Source organism: Panthera pardus, unplaced genomic scaffold (genome assembly GCF_024362965.1).
Source record: "Panthera pardus isolate Hobbes unplaced genomic scaffold, ASM2436296v1 HiC_scaffold_13, whole genome shotgun sequence".
NCBI classification, from domain to species: domain Eukaryota; kingdom Metazoa; phylum Chordata; class Mammalia; order Carnivora; family Felidae; genus Panthera; species Panthera pardus.
Genome location: NW_026526688.1, coordinates 53,004,320 through 53,029,918, shown reverse-complemented (window position 1 = coordinate 53,029,918; position 25,599 = coordinate 53,004,320). Strand labels below are relative to the sequence as shown.

The 25,599-nt window shown below is 42.0% G+C and overlaps 1 protein-coding gene across 2 annotated transcripts in view; it reads right to left on the bottom strand.

The window, feature by feature from the left end:
- Positions 1 to 3,965: 3,965 nt before the first annotated feature.
- The window catches only part of FDFT1 (farnesyl-diphosphate farnesyltransferase 1), a 38,104-nt gene continuing 16,470 nt past the window's right edge, over positions 3,966 to 25,599 (bottom strand). For both annotated transcript variants that reach the window (XM_019440955.2, XM_019440953.2), the window contains 5 exons: positions 24,883 to 25,011; positions 21,509 to 21,700; positions 13,608 to 13,784; positions 12,386 to 12,538; positions 3,966 to 4,581 (listed from right to left, as the gene is read on the bottom strand). In XM_019440955.2, coding sequence (XP_019296500.2) covers positions 4,360 to 4,581; positions 12,386 to 12,538; positions 13,608 to 13,784; positions 21,509 to 21,700; positions 24,883 to 25,011 — 873 coding nt within the window. In that variant the 3' untranslated portion in view covers positions 3,966 to 4,359. The remainder of the gene's footprint in view (positions 4,582 to 12,385; positions 12,539 to 13,607; positions 13,785 to 21,508; positions 21,701 to 24,882; positions 25,012 to 25,599) is intronic.

Below are 25,599 nucleotides of genomic sequence, written 5' to 3'. Positions count from 1 at the left end.
CTCTCTTCTTAGGCCTCTGCCGTTTTCATCCACCCTGTTCTGTAAATTCATCCCCTAAACTGCCTCAAGCCCTGATGAACTCTGCCCCTGCTTAAGGAGCTAAGAACAAAGCCATACTCCGCATTTTACCAGCTACAGGCCAGCAGTGACCTGTGTGAGGATTCACACAAACAATGGCGTATCGGTGATGCCATGACGCAGGTGTCCTAGTGAAGGACCGGCTTTCCCTGGTCCCCTCCGATGTTGGAACGGGATGGAGGCAGAGCCTGTGTGTCATATTCTCAGTTCCCTAGGTCTCTGATTTACATTGCTGGTTAAGAACCGTGGCTTTGCATGGGCCTAGTTAAGAATCCTAAGCAAAGACGCGTACCAGTTCTTGGGAACGGGGGAAAGAAACTGCAGCCATCCCACTGGCCTATCAACACGTGACTTCTTTCCCTGAGAGGTAGACTCGCTCCAGAAGCATGGAAAGTGTGACTTTTGATGTGAATTGCAAGTTAGGAATCAGAGGGACACCTGGGTACCTCAGTCAGCTAAGCCTCTGACTCTTGATTTTGGCTCAGGTCATGACCTCGTGTCTCTCGGGATCGAGACCCTCATCGGGCTCTGCACTGATGGCGCAGAGCCTAGTTGGGATGCTCTCTCTGCCCCTCCCCAGCTTGCGCACTCTCTCTCAAAATAAATGAACATTAAAAACAAGGAATCCGAAACTGCATCATCAAATAAGCTCTTACACCCGGTGAATACTGAAGGGAAAATTTATGAAACCCGACATGTTTCAGAAGTGTTTAACAAAGGCTACCAAAGCCACAAATTTTGCAATCGCTTTATTCTTAAAATTGCAATCAGAAGACATTCATAACCTCAATGTAGTTCTAACAAATTCGACCTGCTCTCCAAATGGAGTTGAATGATCCCGTTTCCATCCTGTCTGCCACGTGCCCACCTGCAGCCCATCCTCCCCCCTGGAAGGTGAAAGAGCTGCCCTAAAACGAAGTACCCAAATGAACTTCACGGCATCCTCAGGGTCAGCTTGAGTCTTTGTTAGAAAATAAAACAATGTCTATTTAGGATTGGAATCGATGTCAATTCTTTCATAAACCTCAAATTACCTCACTGACCACCACCCTGTCACCTCAGTTCAATTGGTGCCATGTTTTCCTGGGGTGCCTGTCCTGATAGATGGAAGTGACTGTCTGTGCCTTTTCATTTATTCCCTGGAGAAGGGCGTGATTTTAGTTTAGACTTAGCATCTGAGCACACAGTTGAACCTGTCCCACTCTTCACATACATCAGATAGCTACACTTGAAAAGCATGGCCATCACCTAGCTTGTCAGAAATGCAGAATTTGGGCCAGACCTCAGTCTGCGTTTGCAATTTAACAAGACTCCTGGTAATTCAATATGTTCACTCAAGTTTGAAGAATAAGGCCTTAGAGCAGTGGTTCTCAAACTGGGCTCCTGTCCAGCAGCAGTATTTGTATCACCTGAGAACTTAACATGCAAGTTTTGGGGTACCTCCCCAGACCTGAGAGACAAATGGTCCTAGCAATCTGGGACCTTCAGGCAACTCTGATGCTAAAGGCTGAGAACCACAGCCTTAGAGCTCTGCTTCCAAAGCTGCTAAGAATTAACAAATGGCTAGCCATGTCTCCTCCCCTATGCACATGTGCATGCCGGACCCAGAGAAATGGTTCTGATAGAATGGGCTTCTGGGTAATTGCTCCAAGCACTTTCCCAAAGGGAGATAGGTGGCTCTGTGTGTCTGCACAGGCTTTACCTGGAGCTCTAGAAGCTCCCAGAATGTGGAGAGCAGGTTCCTGCTCAGGTCTGTTATAATGGAATTTTAGATTCAGATGGGTCAGATCCTCCTCTGAGGAAAAGCTAGAAATACTCCACTGTAAGTAGAAATCAAGTAGACTATGGGCCAGAGATGCTAAATATTTGATGAATAATTAAAGTGTGGAACAGAGTGAGGTGGCCAGATTTAACAAAAATAAAGGATGCTTAATTAGATTTGAATTTCAGATCAAGCAATTTTTTAGTAGAAATATATCCTGTGCAGGGCACCTGCATGGCTCAGTCGGTTAAGCGTCTGACTCTTGATTTCGGCTCTCATGATCTCAAGGTCTGTGAGATGGAGCCCTGTGTCTGGCTCTGCGCACTGAGCACAGGACCCTCTTGGAATTCTCTCTCTCCTCTCTCTGCCCTTCCCCCTCTCGCTCACATGCTCTCTCAAAATGAACATTAAAAAAAAAAAAAGTATGTCCCATACAATTTGGGGGACATAATTCTACTAAAAAACACTATTATGTCTGCAATTCAAGTTTAACTGAGTATCCTGTATTTTACGTGGCAATTTAAGTAGAGAAACAGAAGGGCAATTGTCTTCCAAAGCACTCAGGAGTGGACAGTAGAGCTAAGACCTTGGCACAAGTCAGCGATAGGAAAAATTCCACAGCTTTACAGTTGGGAGGGACCTAGAAGGTCATCTAATAAACCTTACAGAAGCTTAGAAAGTCGCACAGGTCACAAGTGAGCCGGGAGGAAAACTTCCGGTACATCCACCTCCGACCAAGGCTCTCCACCAAGTTGTCCTGTGTTCTACACAGGACAGAACTAATCTGATACTTCAACGCACAAATTTATAACAACCTACCTTGGAATCTTTAACCAAATTCCGATGTTTAAATTACTTGGGAAATTACTGTTGAGTAATTACTGATCTGAGTACACTACAGCTGTACTCCAGGTGGCAAAGGACTTTGGCTTCAGCGTGGTGACAAGTTTGTCCAGGACTGAGCCCCAAACCAATCCACCAACTGCAGCTCCCACAGACCAAAACTAAGCCATTGTGTCAGGCGGCGGCAGTCACAGGACGAAAATCAGTGTGGGTGTGCGTATAACAATGCAAGGCCAATATTATTGCTGGGGAAAACCCTCAACTTCGGTGATTAAGTCACCATCCACAAAGGACAGCAGCAAAAGAGTAGACTATATACTATGTACATGGAGAGCATTAATGGCTTCTAGAAAGCACTTTAATGCCCTACGACAGTGATTGCTCAGCTTGAGGGCCTTTTTCAAACACCCCTAGAGAGGGGTCCTCCCTGGTCCAGGCTGAGATTCTCGGTGAGTCACTGGGTGAGAACGCATCACCAACCCCGGCTGCGTGGGAGTAAAGAAGGCAAACAGCGATGCTAGAAGAATTAGGCTAAGTACATTCGGCTTCCCAGCCCATCACCTGAAAACATTTTTGTCTTTGTTGAAACTTCAGTGTATAAACGTGATTTTTTTTAAAAACAGAAACAAAGGACAAAACAGTAACAACAACCACCACAACCACAAGCCCCCTGGATGTAATAAAATCTGCTGCGGCTAAGAGAATCGGCCCACTTTAGAGTAGGCTGGCAGAGTCAATGCAGGTTACGGGCTGGGCAGTGAGGCAATGCTGTCACTTGCTCATCTCCGGCGGGCGCCGTGGAGCCGGGGCCAGGCAGCTGGATCCTCGCTCTTGGTACCGCTCTGGTCCGCTCTGCGGGCAGCAGCGGGCCAAGCCCCCTGGCCCTCGGTCACTAACTCCGCTCTTGACTTCTTATCTGCCATGTGCCTCCAGGCTTTCAAGTGAACTGCCCTTGACAAATGCAGAGTAATTCCATTCTTTTTTACGAACGTATCTTTACATATGGTGTCTTCTCAAGAAGTCAGTCTTGACTGGAGGCCAGTCTTCTACAATGGGGCCAAAGGCAATCCTGCAGTTCCTCTGGGAAAGCTAATCTCCTTTTAAATGAGGAAACCATTCCAGAACACCCAGAAGTGAATCCTTAGCCTTCACGTGCAGAAGACAGTTGCATTCTTAGGAAACATGGGACCACCACCTAGAGCTACAAACACTGACATCTGCCACATTCAAATCAACTGAAGAGAAAACAAAATGAGAAAAATCAGAACCAAACCGAGAAAAATTCACTTCCTGCTAGGACATGTATTCATTCCGAGGTTGCTTCAAATTAAATACATTTCATTAGAATTCTAGCCAGGACTCACACGAAATAAGATCTCTCAGCAACCCCATACGCAACCATTTCCTCTGCCCTGCAGCGAGGAGTGCCCGGCTGTTGGCCACCTTGCGCAGATGTGAGCACGCCCACAAGTACCTGCTAGCCGAGGGTGAGCTATCCTTCCCTTTTATCCTCATCTTCTCAACTGCATGTCACAGTTTCTAAAGGTCCAAGTCCACAGAGTTCTCTTAGGAATTAGAGCAGGAGGGAAATGGAGGGGGAGGGGGAAACCAGCATCCTTCCTTGAAGGAAAGGTCAGTCTATTCCACGGCGAGCGTTAGCTCCCACTCTTACCCAATCAGTGCTCTCCAGTCTGAACATAGTCTTCTGTGACCTGGGACAGGGTGCTCAGATACTGCCAGCTCAGGGCAGCCAAGAGCATGACAAATGACAGGTAAATAGGGGAGTAGTGACTTCGGGAGATCAGCTGACAATTGGGAAGATTCTGTGTCCTGATGGTGGAGATGATCTGTCTTGTTTTACTAGAAGATGGGTCTGAGCTGGGGATTCTATGATAAATCTGTTAAAGAAAGGAAAAAAAAATAGTTAAGTGCCACTTATGGAGTCCTAGGAACTTTATCTTCTGTGTCTACTTCTTACAATAACCCTAAACAGGTAGGTATTTTATAGCCACGTTTCTCTTACAAGGAAACAGATTCAGAGAACATGAAAGGAAACTCCAAGTCACTCCACTAACAAGGCAGGATGTCAACCGAGGCCCGGTAATCCCACAGCCTGTCCTAGGGAGCAAGCAAGGAGGCCTGCACTTGGGGAGCCACCCAGGTCCTCCCTGGTCTTCGCATCCCCAACGCCTCAGAGCCGGGAACAGAGTGGAGCTTGGTAACGTCAGCATAGTTTGGGCTGGAGGAGAGCAACACAGAAAAGGGGAAATGATATCGCAAAGACTGGGCGAACACAGCCAAACAAGATGGAATCTGTGGTGTGGGCAACAGGCTAGATGAAGAAAAGCGAGAGCAGAAGCAGGGCACCAGAGAGTTATCCTCGAGTCTTCCCGGTGCCTTCACCCTCCTCCACCTCCACAGACCTGACACCTTTGCTGCCTCCAGGCCTCGCCTCCATGCTTACAGCCACTGCTGCCGGCTATGCCCTCAATGCCTCTCATCTGAGCTGTCACCAACCTCCAACCTGAGCTCCTGACTCTCCTTCCGCCTGAACCCTGAAGTCCACTCGCCTGCTCTCCACGCTGTCACCAAAGAAACTTAAAAACCTCTGCCTGACACCCTCAGTGGCTACCTATCACCAGCTGAATAAGCTCTGAGTTCCATGATGTGGAACGTGAGGCCACCCATGACCTGGGCCCACTGGGCCTCTCCGGCCTCGCCTGCCGCTCCCCACCTGTCTCTTCTCACTCTAGAACAACTACCCGCTGTAGTCTTCTACTTCTGATGCTCTGCATGCGTCTGTTCCCCTTTGCTCACACTGTTCCTTCTGCCCGGAATGCCCCTGTCACACTCCTTCACCTGGCTAACTTGACCTGGCTAACTTGACCTGTTGCCCAAGTCTTAGGTATTAGTCTTTTAGAAAACCTGCCTTGAACTCTCAGGTTGGGCCACATGCCACTCTCCTACACAGACTCCTACCTTATCAATTAGCACTGAATTCATCTATGTCTATGCATCTCCCTCACTAGACTGCGAGCCTCTAAGGCACCACGTCTTACCTTTCTGCCTCCAGCCCAGCACTGAGCCTGGCACACAGGAGGCCCTCACTAAGCTGACAAAGCAGTTAAGAGATGACTGAGGGGGAAAGGGACAATGATGTGAGCCCAGAGACAAAAAGGAGGAAGATTACAAAGCGGGCATATTTTTTAAATAATTTTTTTCCCCAAACTTTCATTATATAATGAGTATTAAAAAAATATTTTTTTAATTTTATGAGAGAGAGAGAGAGAGAGAGAGCACAAGCAGGAGAGGGGTAGAGAGCAAGGGAGACACAGAATGTGAAGCAGGCTTCAGGCTCCGAGCTGTCAGCCCAGAGCCCAATGTGGGGCTCAAACCCACAAACTGTGAGATCGTGACCTGAGCTGAAGTCAGACGCTTAACCGACTGAACGATATAATGGGTATTTTTTCCAGAGACAGATTATATTCTTGCCACCCTCCCACCTCACCACTGAAAGGGCACAGCTGCGATTTAGTATGACAAGAAAATAAATGAATATGCCCACAGGTGTGCCTGGCTGGCTCAGTCAGTAGAGCATGTGACTCTTGACCTCTGGATCATGAGTTCAAGCCCCACAATGGGCAGAGAGCTCACTGGGAAAAAAATGCCTACAGAAATATGCTAATGATATCTGATACCTAATATTATGATACCAAGAATAGCTCTAGAAAGAAGAAGAAAAAGGTTTCATTTAAACTACAATTTCCTCTTTCTTTTCAAAAAAATTTAGATAATGGAGTTAAGCTTATAAAAACAAGCAATACAAAAATAAAGTTAAAAAAGGAGCCAAAATTCCCTTACTTGCCCCTCAGCCACAGGCCAGTATAGTTACTTTTATACTTTTCCTCACTATGCCCTTATAACCTCAGATAAAAATGTATGAAATGTCATACACAATACAGTATTATCATATACTGGTGTAGTTACTTTTATACCTCTTGCCATGTGCATATAAGCCAATATAAAAACATATAAAAGGTCATATATATGTATTATATAGTCTATACACTATATAGAATGGCTGTTCTATATAATGTATAAATATGACTATATTGTGTATATGAAATTATACACAACTATTTTTAAGATAAGTTATAAACATATTATGCTGTAATTTGACTTTTTTCACTCACATAATTTCTTTAATCTTTTTTGAAAATTTTCTTTCATGTTTATTTATTTTTGAGAGAGACAGAGACACAGTGGGGGTGGGGCAGAAAGAAAGGGAGACACAGAATCCGAAGCAGGCTCCAGGCTCTGAGTTGTCAGCACAGAGCCTGACGAGGGGCTTGAATTCATGAACTGCAAGATCATGACCTGAGCTGAAGTTGGATGCTTAACCGACTGAGCCACCTAGGTGTCTCACTCACATAATATTTTATGGATATTTCTTTCTTCTTCTTTCTTTCTTTCTTTCTTTCTTTCTTTCTTTCTTTCTTTCTTTCTCTCTCTCTCTCTCTCCTTCCTTCCTTTCCTCCCTCCCTCCCTCTTTCTTCTTTCTTTCTTTCTTTCTTTCTTTCTTTCTTTCTTTCTTTCTTTCTTTCCTTCTTTCTTTCTTTTTAGGTAAGTTCCTTGACCACTGTGGAGCCTAATGAGGGGTTGAACTCATGACCCTTGAGCTGAGATCAAGAGTCAGACGCTTAACTGAGCCAGGAGCTTCTATGGACATTTCTTAATGCCAGAACCTAGAAAAAGAGGTCATTCCTTTTAAACACAACCTACGTAATGTGAACACACTATAATTTATAATCAACCCCCTCCCAATAAGGACTGAGGACAAAATGCTACAATCGGCATCTCTGTACATTTTCTAGTTAATTGTGTAGGTAAAGTCCTAGAATTGCGTGGTCAAAGGCTAATGCACACAAAATTCTGACAAGTATGAACAGCTAATGTCATTAACCAAAAGAAAAAAGAAAAAAGGTTTAGAAGCATCTGGGTCGTTCAGTTAGTTGAGCATCCAACTTAGGCTCAGGTCATGATCTCGTGGTTTGTGGGTTCAAGCCCCACATGGGGCTCTGTACTTACAGCTCAGAGCCTGAAGCCTACTTCATATTCTGTGTCTCCTTCTCTTTTTGACCCTCCCCTGCTTGCTCTCTCTCTCTCTCTCAAAAATGAATAAACGTCAAAAAAAAAAAAAAAAAAAAAAGGTTTATGACCAAGGACTGAACTGGAATAATCAAGTCTGGAGTGAAAAGCATGGGGTGGAGGAAACAGCCTGGCCATAGAAGAGAATGCCAGGAAGATTTTGTGCAGCCAGAAGAAACGAAAATCAAGACAACTCTGGGAGATAAGGAGCCAGAAAGGCAAAGGAGGAGACAGATGGGTAAGAGGTTAAATGTGAAGTAAGCGGCACAGAAGCCAAGACAGGGAAGGGCTTTCATGGTGAGAAAGATCCAGTGTCGAATTTTTAAAAAATTTGTCACTAGAGCACTGCCTTGGTGGCTCAGTCTTGGTGGCTCAGTCGGCTCAGCGCCCAACTCTTGATCTTGGCTCAGGTCATGATCTCACAGTTGGGGAGACTGAGCCCCGTGTTGGGCTCTGAGCTGATAACGCAGAGCCTGCTTGGGGTTCTCTCTCTTCCTCTCTTTCTGCCCCTACTCTCTCTCTCAAGATAAATAAATAAACTTTAAACAAACAAACAAAAACTGGTCCTTAGAAGGTCATTAAATCACCTCAGTAAGAAAAGTTCTGACAAGGAATGAACAAAAGCTAGGATGAGGTGGGTTGAGAAAAAAATGGGAATCAATAACATGAAGTACATGAATCCTTCGAGAAGCTTAACTGTGAGGGAGAGGAGGATGGGGATGAGGTAGAGAGGAGCAAAGTCAAGCCAAGTATTGATCTGTTTACTTTTTGAAGCCGAGTGGCCAGAGTGCAGATACAAACTAGAGGAGGGACCCAAAAAGGAGGGGGCTTTAGATAAAGAGGAGGCGGATCTTGAGGGGGCGAGAGAGAGGCGGGAGCAGGAGTGCATACCTGCAGGGGTTAGGCTCACACAGGAGAGACGGACAGAGAAGTGGAGACAGTTCACAACATATAATCTCGTACTTCCTCCTGTGGTTAAAGGCAGAGCCAGCGGAGAAGGAAAGGATGGATGTACAGCAGTACTTTTCTTGTTTTGAGACAGAGAGAGAGTGAGCGAGCACACGAGAGGGGAAGGGGCAGAGGGGGAGACAGAGAATCTTAAGCAGGATCCTGGACCAGTGAGGCCGGCAGGACTCAGGGATCATGACCTGAACCGAAATCAAGAGTCGGACACTCAACCGAGTCACCAGGCGTCCCCAGCAGTGCTTTTCAAACTTTATGTTCACAGGAATCACCTGGGGATCTTGGTAAAGGCAGATTCTGAGTCAACAGGTTTGAGTAGGGGTGAGGCTCTAGCAAGTGCCCAAGGGCCGCCGATGCTGCACAACACTTGTGAGATGTGAGCACAAAAAGGGCCTGGAGAGCAGGACGATGCTCTAGAGGAAGCACAGTGTAGCGTGAAATGGGAAGGTGTGCCCGCTTAAGAGAGGTTGCCCTCGCCGAGGAGTGAGCATTGGCACAGAAGGAAACAACAGCTTCTGGCCGTTTGCCTGAGTATTTGTTTCTGTCCCAAAATAGCTGGTTGAGCTTCTCGCCAGCTGACAAGTATCCAGACTGGTTTGCAGCTGAGGCTGCTCCAGAGGACAGAGGGTGTGGAAGAGCAGTGCCCACCTCCTCAGGAAGGTTCGGTGTCCCTCTAACTCCTCCTTTAAACATTAGAGTCCCATGAGGAGACCTTTACACGCCCCTGCGAGTGCATTCTTGTTACCACCAGTTAAGCCCAGGGAACTGACAGAACCTTTTGTTTTTAATCTGAGAACCTTTTTTTTTTTAATAATGTTTGTTTATTTTTGAGAGAGAGAGAGAGAGAGTGCGGGGGAGGGGCAGAGAGAGAGAGGGAGACACAGAATCCAAAGCAGACTCCAGTATCTGAGCTGTCAGCACAGAGCCTGATGCGGGGCTCGAACTCAATCTAACCATGAGATCATGTCCTGAGCCAAAGTCGGACGCTTAACCAACTAACTGAGCCACCCAGGCTCCCCAAGCTGACAGAAGACTTGCAGTCTTCCTGCAAAGGACAGACTTGGTCAGTGAGAAGTAGGATCAGGGTTAATATCTGGACACCAGCAAATAGACAACTTGCGGTCTTCAAAAAGTTTTAACTTGAAATTTCATTCATGAGGACGTTAAAACCATTATCACATTTTATTCCTTTGGACTTGAAAGACTTGAGATTTTTCTGAATCAGATCAAGTATTAATGTTTCCTCCAAATCACGCTGGGTTTCACCAGAGTAGCTTTAAAAACTGATGACCTCAATCAGTGTTCCTTAAAGGGCCAGAAATTCTTTTCAGCTTGGTGGGTCACCCTCTGTTGCAGCTTCTCAACTCTGCTACTGTATTTTGAGGCTGCCTCAGACAAGACATATGCGAATGGGCATGGCTGTGTTTTAATAAAAAGTTATTTACAAAAGCAGTGGGGGTGGGGAGGTCAGTCAGCTGTAGTGTGGGTACCCATGCCCCAAATCAAACTGTTGATCACAACCAGGATTTAATTCCAATGGGCAAGGAAAACACCAGATAAAATCTGAATGTTAATATAGTAACGGAACTAGCAAACAACATTTTTAAAAAATGGTTTTTTGAAATCGGTGGTCAGTATTAAAACTAAAATATTCTCTGAACTACACACTACATAAAAGGATTCTAACTGATACAAAACAGAGAAAAAGTGCCTAATAAAGTACTACTCAGTTTAGAAAGGATAATCCAACCCCCTTAGAATTGTAGTGAACAGCATATGGTCTGAAGTCAGCCAGATCTGGGTCCAAATTATGGCACCAGCCTCAAGTTTCCTTGATATTAATAGCACCCACCTTTTTGGTTGCTATGCCAGGCACACAGTAAGCTCAGAGTAAGTGCTGGCTATATGGTGAACCAGACCGTCCCAAATCTCATAAGCAGCAATTTTTTGGTCAATGGCTGAACACTTAAGTCACTAAAAGAATTTTAGGATTAAAAAAATTTTTCTTTAGTTTTCTCTTACGCCTTCTACAGGTACCTCTGGTAGAAATGCTGAAGTCCAAAGCTCGTCAGAAGACAGGGCGTAACTCCAAGGAGAATGTGCAATATGCCATAGAAATCAGAGGAAATAACTGTTTTTGCAGAATTCTATTTAGAGGAAACCACTATTACCAAGTGCATCCCTGTAAAGGCATAGCCAGAGGACTGGAAGGAGGCAGAAAACTATTGACAGCAATAGTTACCTCTGGGGGGGGGGGGGGAGAGGAAGATCTTATTATGTTTTCATGTATTTCTGTAGTATTTCAATCTTCAGTAAGAACATACCTAAGGATCTCAGAGCCACCCAGCTCCCTAGTGTGACAGTCAAAAAAAAAAAAAAAAAAAAAAATCTCTAGACATTGCCAAATGTCCCCTGCAGGGAAGGGGGTACTAAAGTATCTCCAATTAAGAACCACTGCTAGGGTGCCTGGGTGGCTCAGTTAAGCATCCAACTTCAGCTTGGGTCATGATCTTGTGGTTTGTAGGTTCAGGCCCCACATCAGGCTCTGTACTGACAGCTCAGAGCCTGGAGCCCGCTTCTGATTCTGTGTCTCCCTTTCTCTCTGCCCACTCCCTGCTCACACTCTCTCTCAAAAATAAACAAACATTATTAAAAAAAAAAAAAACAAAAAAAAAAACAAAGGAACCACTGATCTAGGACCTAGAGTTTTAGCTTCTAAGAAAAGGCTTTTTTGAACCTAGTCATATATTATACCCTCCACAGAAAGATATTTGACTTGAACAAGTATGTTCTGTTTTATAGGATGGTTTTGGTACTTGAAATGAGATTTGCATTAGAAAATTTAGAAATCGGGGCGCCTGGGTGGCTCAGATGGTTAAGCATCCGAGTTTAGCTCAGGTCATGATCTCGCAGTTTGTGGGTTTAATCCCCACGTCGAGCTCTGTGCTGACAGCTCAGAGCCTGGAGCCTGCTTCGGATTCTGCGTCTCCCTCTCTCTCTGCCCCTCCCCCACTTGCATGCACACTTTCTCTCTCTCTCAAAAATAAAAACATTAAAAGAATTATAAAAAAAGAAAAAAAATTTAGATATCATTGCAACTTGATGGTTTTCCTTTGCCAAAATTCCCTACTGTGGTTTCTCAGTTGAGGCCTATGAAGTCATAGAAAGTACTGGATTGGGTGTGAGGCAGTGTGGATGGACTGGGGTCCCAGATCTACTCAGTCAGATACTGCATTTGCATCCACAAGACTTAGCCTCATTTTTCTCACCCATAAAACAAAAAGCCTGACTGGCCTCTAACATCAGCTTCCAGCTCAAAACCTATGATTCTGCTTAGGAGCTCCACCCTAAAGGCTTGCTGCCTTTATACTCTCTCACCAGGGTGCTGTGCAACTCTGAACAATCAGTAACTCATGCATACATGAACTTTCCAAATAAAGGAGACCAACTCCTGTCCTGTCTCTTTATACCATAACACAATAAGTTGTTAGGATCATCTAATATTCAAATATAAACTATTTAAACAATGACATTATTTAAATACTATAAAAAATAGCTAGAAATTATCCAGGTAGTTAAATAGAAACCCACCTCTTCCATATACTGGTATATTATAGCTTTGACAGCTGGCATATTGGTGGCATCCATCATTAGAGTTACTGCTTGTCCTTTTCGGATCTTCACTACGCCTTTGAACACCTGCTGGTTATTGTAACAGGCAGCCAAAGTGGCAATGGCCATTACCTACAGATATTAGGTAGGGGAGACGAAAGAAAATGCTAATTCATTTCATTTCATGAAAGAAAAGAAATGGTACTATAGGCAATCACCATTGTGAAAACGTAAAAAAAAATCTTCTATAGAATAAGAAAGTGCCAAAGAGCTAAGATGTAACTGACCAAGAAAAAGTACCCATGAAGAAAGCATATCAAAACTTGTACCTTTCCCACTCCTCCCTTCCTCAACAACAGCCTCAAGTGATCTTTGCAGTCTTAAATGATTCTTTGGTTTGACCATGAAAACTTTTTATTTGGAAAAAACAAACACGAGCCAATACAACATTTTCTATGCTAGAATAATGAGTCATAGAGCTGAAAAATGTATCTCAAAATAATATCTGCAAATAATTTTCTATTTTTCCTACAACAAACAAACCATATGTGAAAAAAACCAACATGGAGGAGAGGGTAGGGCACAAATGGGAAGGAGGGATAGTTCCCAAGCTCAAAGGTGTACTATTTCTAGGATAAACGGAAACCTATGTCAGGCCTACAGATTTTAGCTCCAACAACAATTCAAGATTGGCCATTAAAAGATTAAATCGAGTTTCCAAATCAGTTAAATCCTAGAACTTTCATTTACTGGAGTTAAAGTAATTGGTAAGGCATTTAAAAAGTGTAAGCTCCTAGGATATTGAGGGGCTAGGTCCATAGGGCCAGGTTCTGTTCTCATGAGTCTAGGAAAAGCACAGCAAAAACTAGGCGCTTAAGACTTTGTAATGACAACACCTTCACCTACATTTTACCCAGCACTCCCCATAAATCTAAGCCAAAGCCCTAGATTTAACTGTGAGAATAAGGATCTAGCGAGGCTGAGCTGAGGGTGGTGGTCATAGAGCAAAGGGGAGGTATGGTGAGACACTGCCTCTTCGCCAGCAAAAGAAAACAGACCAGAGTCCTCTTTTTAAGGACCCATATTCCGAATACAGCAAACCAAAATAGTAAATGCATTCTATCCACCCCCATCACCACCACCACACCACTGCCTGTAGCTTCCACCTCTCTTCTACAACAAGAACAGCAGCACTGCATACCTGTGGAATAGCACAGAAGTTAAACACACTTTGGTTTCTAAGTCTTGAAAGGTAAGTGATGACATCTGGGATGTGGTGTAGTGCGTTGGTTATAAGTTCGTTCAGGCACTGCACAGCTGAGTCAATATTCTGTGGCTTAGCAAAATCACCCAACTTCTTAACATACTTGCTCCAAACCTTAAAAAAGAAGTCAGAATGTGCATAAGGGAAGAAGGTTTCCAAGCAACATGAAAGAATCTTCGTGAATAAGAACTATGATAGACAGTAAAGTTTTTCTTAGCTGCGGACTCCTCTTTCACCAAGATCAAGTCTGTTTTAAGCTCCACACAGGGGCTATTTGTGACAATCAGTCAGGGTCTGATCACAACCTGGGAGTCAGTTAAGTTTCTGGGAAATTGTCCTTTTAGGAAGATTAGTACAGCATGTACTACAGCAATACTTTAATGACTTCAGATAAAGAAAACTCGTATTATTCAGAAGGCATTAGTCTACTCCTGAAAAAAATAACCAGATATATACAAAACCAGCTACAACAATACTGTAGGCTAAACAGTAAAATTCTGATGATGGTCAGGTCTCCAAGTAATTAGTGATTAACATCACGTACCCAATTCCGAGAATTCAGAATGCTGCCAAACAATCGTATTTGGGGAAAATGAGCTAAGTCTGTACTATGAGAACATTACCTCCTTGGATCTTAGTAACTCAAAAGTGAAATAACATCTTCAACTCCAATGGTGGGACTGATTTGACAATTTTTAATGTTAATATTTAAAGGAATCTCTAGGGGCACCGGGTGGCTCAGTCGGTTCAGTGTCTGACTCTTGATTTCGGCTCAGGTCATGATCCCAGGATCGTGGGATTGAGTCCCTAATCGGGCTCTGTGCCGAGTGTGGAACCTGCTTAAGAGTCTCTCTTTCTCTCCTTCAATCCCTCTCCCCTGCTCGTATTCTCCAAACACACACACACACACACACACACACACACACACACAAATTAAACATCAGAAAAAAAATAAAGTAGTTTCTGAAGCTAACATAAAACTTACTTTCATCTTTGGTAACCATTTTTTTTAAGTATTTTTTTTTTAATTTTAAGTTTATTTATTTATTTTGAGAGAGAAAGTGAGAGCAGGGAAGGGGAGAGAGAGAGAGAGAGAGAGAGAGAGAGAGAGAGAGAGAGAGAGAGAGAATTCCAAGCAGGCTCCATATTGTCAGCACAGAGCCCGACGTGGGGCTTAAACTTACAAACCGTGAGATCGTGACTTTAGCTGAAATCAAGAGTCAGACACATAACCAACTGAGCCACCCAGGCACCCCATTTTTGAAAACTCTTAAGCCGCCCAAAGAATGACACTCATTGTAACCTTATGCACTCCCCCAAATACATGACTGGCCTAAGAGGACTAGGAGATTCTATGGAAAGTCAAATTTGTTATCCATTCTTAATTTGCACCTTAAACACACTCAGATTGATGGTACTAGATCAATGATGGTACAAGATCTGCAGAACTTGGAGAAAATAGTTAATAAACCCTTATGTATACATCCACCGGCCTCAACAATTATTGACATTTGGCCCGTCTTGTTCCATCATGCAGGTTCTATCTGTGGCGTTGGCATCTTGCCTGTGCCCACTTTTGTCTTGGAGCTCCTGGGGGTGCTTTGTACAGGTTATCCACGGGCTGGGTTTTGGGTGTTTGTTCGGATTTTTTTGTCGAGTTGTTTCATCTCTTTTTGAGAATTTGGGAAAAATCCCCAAACCATGCTGCTGCCACCATCACTACCATTTTTACAAAATCCAAACTTCCTGCTAATAGATGCAGAAAGGATGACAGAATTAGGATAGCACCTTTTGGCCTCTTCACTGATAATAAGTCTAGGGAGCAACCACCACAAAGAAAAAGAACCCGCAACTTATAAGGAAAAGAAAACGATCATTAGATTTTCAACAGCCAGTCTGTAAAAGCAGAAGAAAATGGGAGTAACACATTTAAGGTACTCAAAACTATGAGCTAAAAACTTCATAGCTAGAAAAAACTGACTTTTGGGGCGCCTGGGTGGCGCAGTCGGTTAAGCGTCCGACTTCAGCCAGGTCACGATCTCGCAGTCCGTGAGTTCGAGCCCCGCGTCAGGCTCTGGGCTGATGGCTCGGAGCCTGGAGCCTGTTTCCGATTCTGTGTCTCCCTCTCTCTCTGCCCCTCCCCTGTTCATGCTCTGTCTCTCTCTGTCCCAAAAATAAATAAAAAACGTTGAAAAAAAAAAAAAAAAGAAAAAACTGACTTTCAAATATCAAGGACACAAATTATCTTCAATATGTATAAACATGGAGAATTATTATTCTCATGGCTCTTTCCTATCTACCAGAGTGCGACCTCCGGACAACCAAAATGGTTAGAGACATCAACATAAAGGCTGGTGGTGAGCATAAACCAAGACAAAATAAAGGAGAAAAGGGAGATATTACGGTAGTAATGGCTATCTGATCTGACGATTCAGATATAAACGTAATCATAAAAAACTGGGAATTAGGATATCATATGCAAAAAAATTTTTTTGAATTATTTTCCGTAAGCATATTTGGTGGTAGTAGCATCAGTATCACTATTCAGAGACTGCAAGATCTGCAATGTGGAAAAAAAGCAGATGAGTAGTTATGGCATATACTAATTCTGGCATCTCTTATTTCCCTGAGAAATATGAATCTCAATGAGGAAAAAATGAGGTGGAGATATAATATAGAGGAGACGATTATATAACCATTCTATTGTCCTGCGTTTGAATTGGAAATATCAATACAAATTTACAAGGTATTTGTAAATTTACCAATATAAATTACAAGGTATTTTAGCTTTAAAACTAGACACACACACACACACACACACACACACACACGGGCTACCCCAAGAGCAATGACTATCCTGCCCAAGTATGGTGTTGGCTATTATTTTCCATTAGCCCAGGTGTCTTCCCTGAGCTTCTTGAATAGCTGGAGGAGTCCAGATCTTAGACAGTAAATGTACAAAATGAGTTTAGAACATCTTCACGTATCAAATGGCAAGGAAGCTATCATAGACTGTTAAGGGTTATGAGGACTCAAGAGCCAACCTGAATCTATTCCCGACCAAAGAAAGGAAATTTTAAGCTTTAATAATGAGAATAATTACAACCGATTAAACCCAAATATGTTTTAATCTGTAAGTTTATAATGACAGCAAAAGATAACTAATTGGTCACCTTCTGAGGGTGACAGAAAATTATCTTAAAAGCTAGGTAAAGGAAAGAATCAAATATATGTACTGCCTTCCATACGTGATTTGTACCACTCAATAAGCAAATAATAAAGGAGAGAACATATCTCCTATAAAATCAGCCCAGCTAATAAAGGAAGGCACAAATATAGAATTAAAAAGTTCTTATTTTATGGCATAAAATTGAAAGACCTGAAATGAACCCTCATATTTAGGGTCAACTGATTTTCAACAGGGGTGCTAAAATAATTCAATGGGGGAAGGAACAATCTTTTCAACAAACAGTACTGGGACAGCTGGACATTTGTGCAAAATGATAAGCTGGACCCCTACCTCACACCACATACAAAAACTAACTCAAAATGGATCAAAGCACTCAATTAAGAGCTAAAACTATAAAACTCTTAGAAGAAAATATAGGCATAAATCTTCATGACCTTAGATTAGGCAATGGTTTCTTACATAAGCACAATACAAAAGAGAAAACTGGATAAATTGGACCTCATCAAAATTAAACTTTTACGCTCCAAAAGACATCAAGAAAGGAAGAAGATAACCCACAGACTGGGAGAAGATATTTGTAAATCATGTATCTGATAAGGGACTTGTATTCAGAGCATAGAAAGAACCCTTACAACTCAATAATAAAAACAAACAATACCATTAAAATATCTGAAAATATTTTAGTAGTTTTCAGAAAAAGTACCTGAATAGATATTTCTCCAAAGAAAATATACAGATGGCCAACCACATGAAATGCTCCACATCATTAGCTATCAGATTGCATATCAAAACCACAATGAGAAACCACTTCACACCCACGAGGAGGGGTATAATAAAAAAAGATAGATAATATGGAGAAGTAGGGAGTTATTGTTTAAAGGGTACAGAACTATACACTTAAAAAATAGTTTGAATGGTAAATCTTATATTACATAAACTTTACCACAATAAAAAAAAGATGTTAAACACATACATAAAAAAAGGTGAGAACTGTTGGCAAAGCTGTGGAGAAACTGGAACCCTCATATACTGCTGATAGGACTGGTACAAGGGTGTAGTCACTGTGGAAAACAGTCTGGCAGTTCCTCAAAGGTTAGTAGCTGTATGAAGCAGCAATTCCTATCCAAGCTATATGTATATATATGCAAGAGAAATGGAAACACATGTCCACTCAAAACCTTGTATACAAATGTTCACAGCATATTAATAATAGCCAAAAAGTGGGGGCACCTGAGTTGGTTGAGCATCCGACTTCAGCTCAGGTCATGATCTCATGGTTCATGAGTTCAAGCCCCACATCGGGCTCTCTGCTGTCAGCACAGAGCCCGCTTCAGATCCTCTGTCTCCCTCTCTCTCTGTCCCTCCCCTGCTCTTTCTCTCTCTCTCAAAAATAAACAAACATTAAAAAATAATAAAAGCCAAAAAGTGGAAACAACCCAAATATTCCTCAACTGATAAACAAATGAAATGTGGCATATCTATATAAGTGAATATTGTTTGACTATAAGAAGGAATAATGTGTTGATAACATACTACCTCCTGGATGAACCTTAAAAGCATCACGCTAAGGGAAAGAAGTCAGTCACATATTATAGGATTCCATTTATATGAAAGGTCCAAAACAGGCCAATGTACAGAGACAGAAAGAAGATGGTTGGTTGCCAAAGGCTGGGGAGTGGGCATCAGCGGAAAACAGATCATGACTGCTCGAAGGCATGTGGTTTCTTTCTGGGGTAATGAAAATGTTCTAAAATTAATTGTGATTGTTGCACAACTCTGTGAACATACTAAAAAAACACTAAAATCTTTAGAAGGATGAACTGCATATAGTAAGTGAACTCTGTCTCAATAAAGCTGTGATAAAAATACTATTTCGCAACCCTAATAAATTAACAGAACTAGGGATGAAGCCTGATTGCTAACATCAAAAGTGGGCAAAGATCAGACATTACGTGCCTCTTGATAAAAGAGCACACCAACATCTTTCATCAAGAGGTACATGCTCATTTTTATTTAAACACATTTGATGTGTTTTAATCCATTGCCATTTTTATTCTTTTTTGGTACTCGAAGTGTTCCATATGTGGCCAGTGAAAGCCCCTTCAAATTGGATTGTGTGCCTCTTTACCCTGTACTTTTTACTTTGATAGTTCCCTTACTTTCTGGCATGACAGTATATTTCAAGCTCCTTTTATGTATTTTCTGCCCTTACTGTTCCTTATACTGGGAAATGGTATTAAAAGAGCAAATTGGAACACCAGAGGTACATATTACTACTGGTTTGGTCATTGTTGCTAAACAGAGGTAGACTTTTTTTTTTTTAAAGAATCTGTATCATGAGTTCATACTGATATTTCCAATTCAGTTCAGGATTATGGGAGTTTTGCTTAACTTGTTTCCTATTTGTATCTTGTATTTTAGACTGAAAAACCTTGGTTCTTAGACTGATAAGAACACAACTGCCTATTTACTTTATGTTACCAAGTTTCTGTAATAGTTTCAGTACTTCAACAAAAATATTCACAATATGATTACTGAAAACCTTTTATTACTTTTGGTTTATCCTTCCATTTAAACTCTGCTGTTGAGATAAGTCAGAGACAAATACCATATGATTGCACGCATATGTGGAATTTGACAAAACAGATGAACATACGGGAAAAGGAGGAAAAAAGGAAACAAACCACAAGAGACGTTTAATGATTGAGAACAAACTGGAATGTTGGTGGAAGGAGGTGGGTGGGAGATGGGCTAGATGGGTGATGGGAACTAAGGAGGGCACTTGTGATGAGCACTGGGTGTTGTATGTAAGTGATCAGTCACTAAATTCTACTGAAACCAATACTGCACTGTATGTTCACTAAAATTTTAATAAAAAGTAAAAAACAAAAACACAGAACTATGGTATTGTGCACCTGTTTTTTTCATTTAATAATACAGCCTGGAGATTACTCCGTAATAGTATAGTTCTTCTTGCGCTCCACCAGGTGAATACACCATAGGTTCATTCAACCAGTCCTATATGAGGGACATCCGGGTTGTTAATAAATTGTAACTATTACAAACAACACTGAATCCATATGCTCCCATATGAGTCATTTGCCAAACTGCCAGGCCTCAGGGCTGTACCAGTATACGCTCACCGGCCACACAAGAGTGCCTGGTTCCCCGATCTTGCTTCATTCAGGCCTATCAAACTTTTGACTGTCTGCCAGTCCAATGCAAGAAATAGTATCTCAGGATTCTTTTATATCTTTTTTGGGTTAGGCTATTTGAACTGACATTCATTAAGCACCCTGGGCTGCAGTTTATCTCACTTCATGCACACCACCACCCTGTGGTATAAACTATTCAATTTTACAGAAAGAGGGAAGTGAAATGTGTGCAGGACTGCAGAGCTGGGACTCATGAACCACACTTGGGTGATGCGCTTGTGTGAGAAGCAGCGTCATATGGTGGTCAGGCCCTGGCAGGGATCCAGAAGACTGGGGCGTCCCTTCTAGCGGCCACTGACTCATTCACCGTAGGTCCTCACACGAATCGCTTCCCTTCTCTGAGGATTGGTGTCAAAGGAAGGGTGCACAAGAGCTGCTTCCCAACCCTGCCTGCACAGTAGTCCCCTGGGAAGCTTGACAAACTACGGCGTCTCAGCCCAGGGTAGTTTTAATGTGAATTTTTCTCATTAGGAGTAAGATTGATCATCTTTTCAGCTGTTTAATGATCTTTCTTTCCTTGATCTGTTCTCATCTCTTTGTCCATTTTCCTATAGGGTAACTGGTCTTAACTTTTAGCAGTTTTTATTTGCGGCATAAGTTGCAAATATTTTCCCTACTTTGTCACCTTTTTTTCCACTTTAAAACCACTTGGTTTTAGGAAACCATTTTATGGAAATCAATAGGCAAATGTAGGAAATAGTCATAAGATTTTCTAGCTTTCCAGGGTGCCTGGGTGGCTCAGTTAGAAGACTCTTGATCTTGAGGTCGTGAGTCTGAGCCCCACATTGGGTGTAAAGATTACTTAAATTAAAAAAAAAAAAAAAATAAGGAAAAATATTTTATAACTTTCTTTCTGAATAAAACCAACATCCAAGTCTTTCCTTTCCCTATTTTTTTAAAATTGAGTCAAAGATCAACTCTGGTCTCTTATAATGAACATCTGTAGTTTCTATTTAGCATATTTCTTCCTGGGGTGGGTGGGGGGAATCCATCTATGTGTGTTGGGCAGAGATAATCCAGGTCTGGCCAAAGTATTCAGCCCTCTGGCTACAGCAGCTGATTATGGGATGGGCACAGGAACCAAGCCCCACCAAGCAGGCCTTCCTAAGGACTTTTCTGTTAAGCTAATAAGTTGTGAGTCATGGGTTGTTACACCTACTACTTGGGAGAAAGCCTGTCCAAGAGATAGAAAGAAGGGGGAAAAGCCACACACACACACACACACACACACACACACACACACACACACGACTGAACCTGTGGATTTGGCCAGTCCACCCTGAAGCAAACTAAATCTTAACCTGTTTTATACACTCTCTTCCGTTGTCTCAGGCAGTTTGATTCATGTTTGTATCACTTGCAACCAAAAGATTTGTTTTGTGTTCAGAAAAGTAAATTGACATTATTTTTCCCAAATCCCCTAACTCTGTTACCTCTTGAGGCCAAAACTCTCTTCCTTCTCGTTGGTCTTCCAGATAATCACGAATGATGTTTGTTTTCTGCAGAAACAGGCCCATAGAATTGGCACGTTCTACATCTTCACCAACTAGGGGGTCCTCTAACTCTGAGGCTGAGAACAGACGGGAAAGGCCAATTCCCACCAGCCCGGCGACATAGTGACAGTACTGTAAAAGATTATTTTTAAAGTACTTTAATACGTATTTACTGACATGAAAACAGTAAAGATCATTAACTACAAAACAAAAGCAAAAACAAAAACAGGTTCCAAACAGAAAGTACAACATCTTATTTTGATTCAGACACAAATATACACTATGGACATGTAAGGAATAAAAAAACATCCAAAAAGGATGTGCACAAAAGGTTTAACCAAAGCGATCTCTGATTTCTGGCTGGTGTGATGTTTTTGTTTCACCTGCATTTTCTGTATTGCTACTGTGAACATGCATTACTTCTAGAATAAAAGGTTACTGAAAAAATAAACTAGTACAATAAACTTTTTGAGATCTAAAATTGAGAGTGAAGGCCATAGGGAATTAGGAATATTCTAATAGAAACTAAAATACTAAGTAGAGTTTAATCTTGAAGACATTTAGAGATCTGGCAGTGTCTCAAAATCTTCATTATACAGAAGAACAAAGTACAACCACTATGTTCTCGACACTGTTTTAAGCACTCTGCATATTCAGTCCTCACAAACACCTTTAGGAGGCACGTATTATTTTTTAAAAATTTTTAATGTTTGTTTATTTTTGAGAGAAGACAGAAGAGCAGGGGAGGGGCAGAGAGAGAGAAAGAGAAGATCCAAAGCAGGCTCTGTGCTGACAGCAGAGAGCCCAATGCAGGGCTTGAACTCACGAACCGTGAAATCATGACCTAAGCTGAAGTCAGACACTGAACCGACTGAGCCACCCAGCACCCTGAGGCATGTATTATTATTACCACCATTTTAGGAAGCTGGGACAGAAAAGAAGTCAGTTAATTGTCCAAGGTCACTCATCTGAGAAGTCAGAGGCCAGGGACTCAAAGCCAGGTGGTCTGGCTTAAAGGCAGGCTTTAACAATCTCGATAAAACTGCCTCTCCTCAAAAGAGATCTTGGCAAACGTCATTCTTAATCGTCAAAGACTTTTTCTCCATAAAAGTGGCTTGTCAAAGCTATCCTCTCCTGAGAAGAGTATTGCAAGACAACTTAATGCAATACTCTTATGAAATGAATGTCCATTAGACAATTTTAGAAGTGGAGAGCAGTTAAAGGTACACTCTGGGGAGGACATTAGGAAGGGTAAACGTTAGGGAAAGACCACAGAGGAGGGTCTTTGGTTGAAAGTAACACAAAGCCAGAGACCAATCAAGGGGCACAATGAAACGGCAAAAAGAATGCACTCGGAATACGGTCTAGGAAAGGAAGAATCTAGAAAGAGTAAAGATATGCTAAAATTAGACAGAAATGAGCTGTGGGAAACTATAAGAAATTTCCAAAGAACTACTAGAAATTTAAAAACATGAGTACATCCATAGAGCTGTCCAAGGAAAAGTATATTTTAAGATAATGGTTCTTTGGATAGAAATATTCCTAGAATGGAGGCAGTCCTCCTCCTCCACAGTTAAAGAGAGAGGGGGAAATCATCAAAAGTACTGATCTAATCAGAACTTGTATTCAACAACCGATCATTAGGTTCCTTGTGTAGGTCTGCAGGGCAGAAAAGGAAGTTACCATGCAGCTAACAAGTGCTGATTCTTGGCCAGGAGTTGTTTCAGCTTTAACTTTAAATTGATCAACTGATAGCCCAGCAGCAGTCACACGCATGCTCCACGCATGCTCATCTGGAGAGCATAAGCCAGCAGTTCCAAAGACGATGCCAGCAAGTTTTGACGACTGAAGGATTAAGAGGCCGGACTTTGGATCTACACTCACCCAATGCATAAGTATGCAGTAGTGTCTCTTCTGAGATCCCAACCTAAATACCATTAAAGATGCAAAATACGTACACAATTCAGATGATTAAAATGTCTTTGCCTCCACTAGGGTGACGAAGAAGGCTCACAAACACCATGCCTATGGAAAATGGGCAAGACCCCTCCCTTCTATCCTGTATTCTGATGTTTACTTTAGTCCCCAGAGTCAATTAGGTCACTTTGTCTAGAAAAGCACTCTCTCCCTGCCCCCTACTCCTACCCTGGCTAATATCCTACTCAGCTGCTGCTCAGGAATAAACTCAGGCCAAATAAAAGCCATTATAATTTTATCTGCCACATCATCTGCTCTCCTAGCCCTTTCCAGCTACTCTGTCTCCTGAAGAAGATAACCTCATCCATGTGAGGTCTCCCACCGCTAATCCCCGCACATACCCATTTATAACCGCCATAGGAATTGGGGGAGGGAGGTCAAGAAACTTGGAACATCTCATACTGTGTTAATTCTGTAAGGAGATGATGGGAAAGAAAAAGGTAAGGTGTTGGAGAGGTGCTCACTCCTCAGCACAACACACCCAAGATCCAAAGTCACTATCTTTGGTTTCTCATTAAACTTGTTTTTGTTTCTAAGGAAACAGACATACAAAGTTAACAGTTTGAGGGATGCCTACTTCTCCCAAACAAATGGGATCAAGCTGGCACCGAGTTTAAAAGTAATCTTGGGTAGGGGCACTTGGAAGACTCAGTCCGTGAAGCATCTGACTCTGGCTTTCGGTTCAGGTCATAAGCTCACAGTTTGCGAGATTGAGCCCCACAGTTCGTGAGATCGAGCCTCTGGGTATCAGCATAGAGCCTGCTTGGGATTCTCTCCCTGCCCCCATCCCTCCCCTCCTCATGCTCTCTCTCTCAAAATACATAAACTTTAAATAAATGAATGAATAAATAAATAAACAAATAAATGTAATCTTGTGTTAAGATGGAACTGGAGAAAGGATTCAGATACTAAGGTGTGTACACATACACATGTACTCAGAAACGGAAAAAAAGAAAATAATAAAAAAAAACATTTTTAAGATATGAAAATCACTGATATCTTTATACTACATGAAGCAATTTGGCCATTTATCTAAAATATCACAGCGAGTCAGAGACACTTTTAGAAGCTTAACATCTGTACCCCTGGGGCAAGTTCTATCTACTTTGGCCTGACTTACTGGTAAACTCCTTCTAGAGCATGGATTAGTTCAAGTATTCAAGGATAAGCCCCTATATTAAGTGTTTATGATGAGCCATTCAAACTAAACAGATGGGTTGTAAAAGCAGAAAACCTGGAACGGGTAGACAACTTTATCCCTCTTTCTGAACTTGACAGTGAACACCCTCAGCTCTGTCTCACGTACCACACACCAACACTGCTTTGTAACCACTCACCTTGTCCCACTCCTGTTCGGATGTCACGTGTTTATCCAAAAACTCCGCCATCCCAAATCCCATTTTCCGGCAAATGTCAACAATCACCGTTTGATATTTCTCAGCCAGATTTCTAAACTCGAGAGAGATCTGAAATAGAAATCACACAAAAAACAGAGAAAATATGAAACATGTAGGTATACTGGGAACCAACATGGTTACCTATAGATTGTAAAACAAAGCAATAGTGGAACCCATTAAGGCTCCCAAATGATTCATCTATAAGCCTAACATCTAGGTTATGCTAGTCTATATACTGAATAATAAACTCAGAAATTTTATAATTATTAAAATAGAAGGGTCTAAAAATGCTAAGATTTCTACACTCAAAAGAAAATTCAAAATCTCACAATATGCTCATCTTTCCAATATATAATAAATAAGATGCCTCAACATAGAGTAGGCATAAACATAAGAATTTTAGGAAGAATGCCCCATTTTAGACAAACCTCATGGGATGGGAGACTCATTCCTGCAAACATGTATCAAGCACTTCCCCCACAACAAGCATTGTTCTAGGCAATGGGGATACACAGCCTTGGAAAGGACCAGAAACTCATGCCCCTGTACAGTTTACTGAGGAGATCAGCCAATCATTTTCTATCATCAATTCCCAAATTTCTATCTTGAAGTTATAGTGTCTCCCCTCTAGAAGGCTATACATTTTAATTCCTCAAA